We start from the raw sequence: 9,852 nt of genomic DNA, 5'->3' as shown, positions 1-9,852 counted from the left end.
TGTTCCAATGTTGCCATTTATAAATCATGGACTGAAGGGAAAATTCACTATATGAACCATTCTTGATAGAACATGAGTTCCTGCATGCCACTTTGAAACAACATAAATTATTTTCTATAATCAGGAGTGCTAGAATGTCATTATGATGGATATTTTTCTACTTTAAGAGTGTAACAATTCAAATGCTACGATTCAATTGTCAGTTGGTCCACTTAGTCTCCATATAAGATAATTTATGTCACCTACAACAAATTTATTACATAGATGCAAAAGATTAGAATAAATTAAATAACCAACACCAAATAGAATATACGACTAAACTAATTTAAGAAGGGGTTTGAATGAAGTTTAATATTTTTTGCATAAGTTTTGGAAAAAACAACCTTTACTAGATGGTTTGGTGGAAGATCATCTAACTATTGAAAATAATTTTGTAAAATTTAGTTGAAAATAGTTTGACGACTAGCACAATAAAAAAGAAGATATGTACTTATTTATATTGGCGGACTCAAACTAAGCTATATTAAGTTCTCTTTCAAGCAACTCTTAAAGGATTTTATTATAATTCACAAATTACAACAAATATATTTACTATCACTTTTGGCTTACATGAATGCATCAAGTGACTCTTGACTAACCTTTTTTAACTGACTAACCCTTTTAACCGCGATGAGAGATAAATCAATAAAACATGACTCTAGAGGGAGTTAAAATCATGGTAGATCAAAGTATCTAAGAATGAAGAATATTAAATATTACCATTATGACTAGAGAGGACATGTGAAGAAAGATTGTTGCCATATGAAGAATGGAGGACAAAACTTTGAAGCATGAACCTCGAAAGGTTGTGTTGCAAGCAGGCCAGAAGATAAAGATATTTTGGTTAGCAAAATAATAATTAGCTATAATAGTGAAAAACAATTTTATGATGGGTGTGTAGTGGATTCAAGTCCAACCTGGCACATGACTCCACATTGAGCCTTAAATGTTTTTGGAGTAAGTATTGTTAAGATAAAAATTTATGATGGTATTGTATGCACAATTCAAAGGATACAACATGTGAAGAACTTAATAAAGAATCTATTATCTACCGATAATCTCTTACCTGAACTCAAAGAAGTTATTTCACTTTTTTGTGAGCATTGTGGATAAGAAAGCAACATAGATTGAATTTTACCAGGATGACTACCAAAAGTAAACAAATATTGGACTTGATTTATTCTCATGTGTGGGAATCACTTGTATTATCCTTTGAAGGAGCAAATTATCTTGTATCATTCATTGATTATTACTTTAGGATATTAGGTGTACCTTATTAAGAGGAAGTCAAAGTTGTTTCTAATATTCAAGGAATTCAAAACACAAGTAGAACTTGAATCTATGAAAAGAAATAAAGGCTTAAGGATAAATAATAGAGGAGAACATGTAGATGGTGATTTTTAGCATTTTGCAAGCAAAATTGTATTATGATACAATTTTCTATTTTACACACACCTAAACCAAATGGGGGTGATAGAACGAGCGGGTATAAGTTTCCTTAATAGAACAAGGGTTATGCTAAGAATAACACGAGTGACCAACTCTTTCTAGGAACAAGGAGTTAAAATAGTGTGTTAGGTGATAAATCTATTACCATCAATAGCTATTGGCTTGAAGACACCGATGAAGATTTAGATAGGCAAACCATCTTACTGTTCTTTCTTAGGTCTATTCAGTTGTCCTTGTACGTGATGTACACAACCAAGAAAGAATAAAGAATAAAGTTGGATCCAAAATCTATTAAATATATATATTCTTAGTTTTATTTTGAGACTGGACGCGACTATACAATTCCATCATGGCGCTTCAAAATGTCAGATTGCAAGCAAATTTCTACCTAAATTCCTATCAATTATAAGTTATTGTCAAGTATGGATCATAACAATAAAGCATAGAGGATGGAAATGTCTTGAGTATCGTATTCATTACCGGTGGAAAGCCTTATGTATACCATGATTAGTACAAGGCTAAACATTACACAAGTAGGGAGAGTGGTTAGTAGATTTATGACAAATATCCTGGTGGAAAGTAGTGAAATGTTATTAAGAGGATCCTTAAATACATCAAAAGAAGTTCAAGTGTGACATTATGTTTTGGAGGATCCAAATTAGTTGTTAGGGGCTTTGTTAGTTCAAAGTTTAGAGGTTATCTTGATAAAATGAGATATATTATTGGCTATGTGTTTATACTTTCAGGATGCACAATAAGTTGGTTATCTAAGTTAGAAAATGTTGTAGCATTGTTTACTACAAAAGTCAAACACATGGTAATTACCCAAGGATGCAAGGAAGCTATATGAATCCAAAGTTTAATTGAGGTACTCAGACACAAACAACATAAAACTGTTGTGTATTGTGAGAGTTATAGTTTCTTACACATTGCAAAGAATTCTACCTTTCATTGCAAGGGATTTTTTGAGATATAGTAGAAGAATGAAGTGTGGATATGCAAAAGAATCAAACCAATAAAAACCTAGCATAAGCTATAAGAAAGTTGGTTAGTAGTGACAAGTTCATATGGAGATCAATCATAATGTCTTATTGGAAAAAAAAAAGTAACATGAATGACAAAAGTTAAAACATGGTGTGAAGATTTGATTAAAATCGAAGTGAAAGAATATGAGAATGAGAAGAGGCGTTCCACATCAAGAAATTTTTACTTTAGTGTTTATTTTTTGTGATACGAACAAGACACAATGTTTTCATAAAACACACTAAAATCACTTTCTTTTCTTTTCTATTATTTTAATATTTTAGAGAAAAAATAGTTTTTTTTTAAGATTATCTCAATAGTTATATTTTCTTTCCAAACACAGAGTGTTATTATTTTCTTCTTGAATTGAAAGACATAAATATTATAATTTTCTTTCCTATATTAAAAATACACTGTTAGTTTTGTTTTTATTTTTATTTTACCTAGAAATTATTATATTGGTACCCTCCTACCTAAAAGTAATTAGGGAAAGGTTTACATTGATTTAAGAGGACAACATATAATATTAAATATAATATCATACTTTCAAATTAAATAATTAAACAAAAGATAAAAAAAAAGAGAAAAGTTAGGGCAGTTAATCAACACAATTTAAAATCTACACTCATTCAATATATATAATAATAAACATGTCTTTTAGTGTCATTCTTGAGTTCAAGATCATCTCCATCCTTAAGCACCTCTAAGAAAAAGAAAATACTCAAAGTAAAAATATCCTGCTATGAGTCTTGAACAAGTTACACATGGAATGCTCATAAAATGGCTGTGATGACCATTTGCATGCACGTCTGAGAGTTATCACAGAATGGCTCCAAATAGATACAGAGAAACACCGAAGAGTAGTAGTGGTGATCCTTTTGGACTCAAAATCGGCATCTTGCTGTTTGGGTGTGTTGAACCTGCTCCAATAGAGACAATTGCTGTTACTTTGCACAGACAAACACTGTACTAAACCATGTTATGCTTTGAGGACCACATTACTACATGACATGAGACTAGTTCTTGTCTTATAAATAAATACAACAACCACCACCATCACCTTCAAAAATCAAAGATGGTGATGACCTCTTTGTAATGTGAAATCTTTGTTGGATTAAACAAGCTTTATCCTCATATATGTGATTATTGATTTATAAAATAGGAGGAATGAGCCTTTAAGTGTAAGCATAAAGCAATCTATGGAGGGTGTTATAATTGGGTAAAATCCCACTTCAGATTTGAGATAATGGTAATATAAAATTGCAGCCCCAGAATAAAATATAAAAGACATGCGAGGTGTAAAGGTCAACCAACACCCTCAAACACTTCAAAAATAAAAATATGAAAGGATTTTTAATTTTTCTTGTTATTATGTTAACTAAGAGCATTTGCAACCCACCAAACCTTTTTGAGATTCCTAAATGACCTCATATATAGCATCACTTATTTCTAGTTAGAGAACTTCAAAATTATTTCATCCCTAAAAAAAACAACCACATGGGGGTTCCTTGTTCTTACATTTTAAGACATTAAGTGGTAAAAAAAAGAAATAAAAATTTTAAAATAAAAAATAGCTAGTTTTCATAAGTTTGATTTGGGGTTTAGAAAAAAAGCATAAATAATTAAATTTTAATTATTTTATTTTAAATGATGAGAAATAACTTGTACACTTCAAACTTAAAAATCATCTTCACCATTTCAAATTAAAAGATTTCATTAATAATTAAAAATTACACAATTAATAAAAACTAGATGATAAAAAATAATAATTAAATTTATTGATTATCATATCCAAAATATTTCTAAATATGTTTTAGAAGATATGCTTGAAGTTAACAATGATATTTGTCTATTAGTAAGAAATGCTCTTCTTGGTAGGTATAACATAATATTCGGATGAGGTCTATTATGTCCAATTGTTGACATGAAAATTTGATTGTAGGGTATCTTCTTTTAACTCTCTTCCAAAGTTTGGTTCACAATAACTCTAAACACAGTTTTCACTTTTTATAAACAACAGCTACAGATTAATAGGATTAACTGTTTTAACATCTCCTTTGTGGATGTTTAAGGAGGACTATCTTTGGCGTATTGGTAAAGATATATCAGTTAATAGGTTTTAAGAGAAATCTGTTAACTTTTTTTACCTATAAAATGAGTTGCTATCTTTGTAAAGGCCATATGAAATATAGGGCAGCCCTCTGCCACAAGTCTCCACTGAGAACTGCTTGAAGTTGGTTGTTCTAGTCTTGCCTAAACCTCAAAAGTAGCTGTTATTCCTAAAATGATACAAAAGTATATTATAATGCTAATCATCATTCTTGGCCCACCAATAACCTTCAATGAACTATTTTTGAGTCTTACCACCCCATCTTAGAGTCGTACCACTTAATCTTATTTTGGTCCACAAACATAATCACAGACAATTATCATATGCAGCAAAAAGCAAATACAATATCTTAATAGACAAGAAGGTTCCAAGAGACTTCAGCGTTGTTGTTCATTCATCTTCTATTATTTCAGCGCTAACTATGAGTATTTGGTAAAGAACCATATTTGAAATTATAAAAAGACATAAAGTTAATAGTAAAAAGTACTCTACACATCTTTTGCTCTTCTTTACAGTATAGAAGATATAACTCCACTTTGCTGTTGCTTTACACAAGAACCTGTTCCTCAAAACGTGAAATTTATCCAATTTTATCTAAATGATTCCAGCGAGGAATAGCCCACGTTCCTTGTGTTCATTGAGATCCTAATTCATGTACAGAATCAGGTCCTCCCCTGAAGTAAATACCAATTAGCATTGCCTTCTGATGGAACAAACTGTTTAGAGGAGGCACGTGTTAGATAAGATAGGATCATGGGCTACTCAATGGTTCATCTTGGAACTGAAAACACTCCTGTGGATTGGAATAAAAATAGTCTTCTTCTTTGGGTCTGTCTGGAATTATAATTCTTCTTTTGGGGTTTCCCATTCTATTGGCATGAGTTTTCTTCACCATAATGGAAAACTCATCCCAGCTTAGTGACCCATTGGTGTATTGATCTATAAGGTGCACCACATGCTTTCTATCAAGTAACATAGTCCTTTTGAAGCCTAAAAATCTGAAGAACAAGAAGCATGATATTAGTAAAAGGAGAATAAAATCAGTATCAGAGTATATGATATCAAACAATCTCGACAGATGATTTTGGCACCAATAACAAAACCTAGACGAAGAAAAAGACTTGTTTGCAAGTGCACTCAATGGCTCAGATAATGTAGCATGGACAAAAATAATAATGTGAAAGTAAGATTGTGGTGCTTGTTAAGTTGTTCAATCAATCATGAGTTTCCCCATATTATATGGATATCATTTGTCAAAAAGGAGGGAAAAGATCATAGATTTCATTATATACTGAATGAAATCAACACATCTAACCAAGGATGAGATCAAAGAAGATGACTCAAGGTAAAACATCTTGCGTGATAGTAAGTAATACCTTCGGTGTCCTTCCACAACCTTAGCCATGTTCCCATCATACGTTGGAATGAAGATATCACTCTCTAGAGACACAAGGTAATCCAGTGCAGCCATTTGTGATGAGTGGTTTTGAAAATACTTCAAATCTGAAGGTTCGAGCAGAGTTTCCTTCCTCACCTGTTGAAGTTAAAGCACATATAGGTTACATAATAACATATAAACATAGAAATATGATTTTGTCTCTTTCTACTGACCACATTTGGGAAAGTTGCTCGTAAACTTGCCATCCTTCTCTCTCCATCGTATATTTCTCCAGCAGCAATATAAATTTGAATACTTTGATCTATGCCTAGAGCTGTCAATACCAGTGTAGTCTCCTCGGGTGTCAAAGGGCATAGACCATCTTGTCTCTTAAGCTCAGAATTAATAACTTTTTCCTTCCACCAGGGATAAGCATATCTGAAAAATGCAATTTTCCAATATTATATTCAATTTGAGAAGCAAAATTGCACAGTGACACTGACACATTAGTTCAAGATTTAACATACCTCATTGTTGTGAGTTCCTCCACCTCCCTGCTGTCACATCCATGAGTACAGCCAGAGAAGGCCAACATGTCCATCTCATATCTAAGGTGAAGTACAAGGAAGGGTCCCTTTTGCCTCAAAATTTTGACTATCTTCCTACCAAGTTCTTCTATCTGGGAAGTAAACCTCAGAGCATTATAATTTACACGGCATCGCAGCCTTTGAATCTTCAAAGGTAGTCCATTATTGGCAAGTCGAGCATCAGTTCTGTTTAGGTGCACAACCTTGTGTTTCAGTAACAGAGGAAGGATCTGCGATAAGCAAGTAGGAAATTCAGCTGAATTCAAGTAACCAAAAAATTGATAAAGAAAAGAAGTCATGTTAACTGAGTAAACACCTGCTTTTCATAGTATGATATGTTCGACCAGCTAACTGGCGGTAATGAGTAGAATAATCCTTGTTCAACTCTTCTCTTGAGCCTAGGTGGTAGTTCCTTTAATATTCTAACCTCATCTCTCAAGGATCCAATGAAATTATCTACATCAAATATGTCTTGGAACTCACTGCCACATCAAGGGAACAGAAATGAGGACACCATTTCAATTAAGAAATCAAGAAGACAACCATGGAAATAAACACTTCCTGAACTAAAATCATGATGTAGCAATAGGAAATATGAAAACCTTGGATCAGCCCAGAAAGATGTTTTATCCAGCTCCGGAACTATGAGAGTAACATTTAAATGTCTTGCAATAGTAACCATGTCACATATCTGTACAAGAACAAACAAAAGTTAGAGAAAGACAGAATCAGACTTTGAATGTTGCAGTGAATGTAATAAGCATTGGCACTCACAGCTGCTCGCATTTGGTTGAGTCCTCCATTGCACGAAACCATAAGATAACCATTATTCTTATGAATCCCTGATAAAAAGAATCATCGTATTCCTCCTCCAGTCATAACTAGTCATAAAATTATTTAGCACATACATATATACAAAGCTTAAGAAAGTCACCATTCTTTGAACAAAAATCACAGACCCTCAAATAAGGAATTCCCTATCCTTAAAGAAATCCTTAAAATAGTTTTTGAAAAACAGTTCGCAGCCGCAATTTTGACTGCCTGATTAAAACTTTTGGGGTGTCTGCGACCACATCGTCATAACAAACACAGTCGCATCGGCCGTGTATATTGCATTTTCCGGCAATACCAACTGCGAAACTGAGATCGCAACCGCAAGTTAAAACCTTAAAGATCAATTTATGTGACAAAACAAGTACTTACTTTTGGGTGGAAGCACAACCTTGGCTGGAAGAAAAGCCTTGGCAATTACTGGAGATTCATCTTGGTGGCTGAAACAATGAGGCATGCCCTTCAACAACCTTGGTCCCCAAAACTCCCCAATTGCCATCAGCTGAACCACACAAGTCCAAAGTATCACTGTAGTGATGGCACGGGCCATCCACACCCTGATCCTAGGTCTCACAATCAACCTTTTGGACTTGACAATTTCATCACCACCCAAAACATTGAACCCCATATCCATCTCCTCACTGTCACAGTGATCACCTTTTCCATCAGAAACCTTTGCCCATCTCAACATCATTGCCTTTTTATGTTCTTCACTTTCTGCTTACACTCCAATCGGTGGCGTGAGGTTAACTCCTCGGTCTTCAATCAGGGGCCTTAAAAAACAATTAAAAGGATGAGAAACAGAAAAAAAATCTTGAATTCAGTGATGCTATTAAATGCCATGAATCAAGGCCAAAACCAATGTTTTGAGGATTGAAGTTCGTTTAGATCTTCAGCCAAAAATTAAAGGCTAATTAAACGAAAACCATTGACCTCACACTAGTAATTAACATAAGAAACCAAAAAAGGAAATAATAAACCCCCCATACCCCACAAACAAGGAAAATCTCCAAATTAATTCGCATCAGCAAGTGACACCTTGAAACCATAAAACCACATTGAATTTTCAGAATCCATATCATTAAAAGATTGTTATCATTGTGACTTTCACCCAACAATGACAACTGGTATAACCACTACACTACATTCAAGATCATGCAAGTAAAAACCATGAGCACGACATTGAACAATACCCAGAAGAAAATCTGTGAATTTAAACTGAAATTCACTCAAATGTGTCTAAATTCACAGGTTTCCAATTGCATTGCAGAGGTGACTGAGCTGCAACAGAGAACAAAAGAAAAAAACTGTGTAAAAGAGTGTTGTGAGTTTCGTGTTAGTTGGAACGATATTGGTGAAGAAGGTTGATTTTGTAAGATGGGAAGTGCTAATTTTCCGTCGGGTTTCCCGGTTAGATTCCGGCGACAGTCGCCGGAGAAGAGAGGTGGAGAAGGAAAATGGAAAGAGTTGGTATAAAAAATGAAAATGAAGGAAAAAGAATGCTATAATTAAGGCGGTAGAGAAGGTAGCATTAGTAAGAGAGGTGTATGTGGGACCCTTTTAACTGTAACAAACCCCACTTTCCATTTTTTTTCTATTTATTATTATTTTATTATTATTATTATTCCCTTCAATTTTATTCTAGAGTTTTCACTTCCACCAAACTTAAATTTCATTTTTTTTTCTAACCGAAGACCAATTCTAGAATAATAAAATAGAATAAATGTTTCATTTTGTGAATGACAATTTTATTCTAGTAAAGTGAAATAACTAAAAGACAGTAAAAGTTTTCATGCATTTTTTCTTCTTTACTTTTTATATGTTTTTTTTTTTCATTATATAACGACAAATCTTACTTGTTCGAATGATTGAACTTGAATTTTTTAAGTAAAGCTTTTTAAGAATAAACATTTGTAAAAAATATAATTGAAAGATAATATTCACTTAAAATATATTAGATATGATAAATAATTTCAATTTACTAAGAATTAAAATTTAAGAATTTATACTCTCTTTAAATCATTCAATATGATAAAAAGATAATTCTTCTGATAGAAATAATAGATTATTCTTTAATTTCGAAAAACTTGTATAAATATTGTAAAATTATTTCTGAACAACCTAATATATTTTAGTGGTTTTCTTACAAAAAAAAAAATTCTTTTATAACAAACATTAATTTGAATAATATAAAAGCTACAAAACTTAAATAGAGATAATTAAAAATTAGAAAAACCAAAATCATCGTAAAAAATAGTTTATTAATTGCATTTTAAAGCTCTATTATGAGTTAATTCTCTGATATACATTATACATTTTTTAATTTAAAAATTAATAAAAATACCAGATAAAATGTTCTTCCGAATATGTATCTTAACTTCTCATAAAGATATATCTATATAAATGCATATTCTAAAACATCATTGTTTTTTAAA

At 32.3% G+C, this 9,852-nt stretch overlaps 1 protein-coding gene across 2 annotated transcripts; it reads right to left on the bottom strand.

Moving 5' to 3' along the window:
- Positions 1 to 4,945: 4,945 nt before the first annotated feature.
- Positions 4,946 to 8,950, bottom strand: LOC137837034 (rhamnogalacturonan I rhamnosyltransferase 1). Of its 2 annotated transcripts, none has more exons than XM_068645855.2 (9): positions 8,611 to 8,950; positions 7,790 to 8,190; positions 7,361 to 7,428; positions 7,189 to 7,277; positions 6,903 to 7,068; positions 6,527 to 6,816; positions 6,233 to 6,437; positions 5,998 to 6,155; positions 4,946 to 5,619 (listed from the first exon to the last, which is right to left on the bottom strand). In XM_068645855.2, exons 2-9 carry the CDS (start codon positions 8,109 to 8,111, stop codon positions 5,373 to 5,375), a joined length of 1,545 nt encoding a protein of 514 aa, XP_068501956.1. In that variant the 5' UTR covers positions 8,112 to 8,190; positions 8,611 to 8,950; the 3' UTR covers positions 4,946 to 5,372. The 2 variants fall into 2 exon arrangements, with proteins under 2 accessions (XP_068501956.1, XP_090157758.1); XM_090301632.1 differs by having other exon boundaries at positions 7,361 to 7,467; positions 8,611 to 8,923.
- Between the last annotated feature and the right edge of the window lie 902 nt (positions 8,951 to 9,852).

This window comes from Phaseolus vulgaris, chromosome 4, assembly GCF_051622355.1.
Source record: "Phaseolus vulgaris cultivar YP4 chromosome 4, ASM5162235v1, whole genome shotgun sequence".
In the NCBI taxonomy this organism is placed as follows: Eukaryota; Viridiplantae; Streptophyta; class Magnoliopsida; order Fabales; family Fabaceae; genus Phaseolus; species Phaseolus vulgaris.
This window is presented reverse-complemented; position numbering and strand designations above follow the sequence as displayed.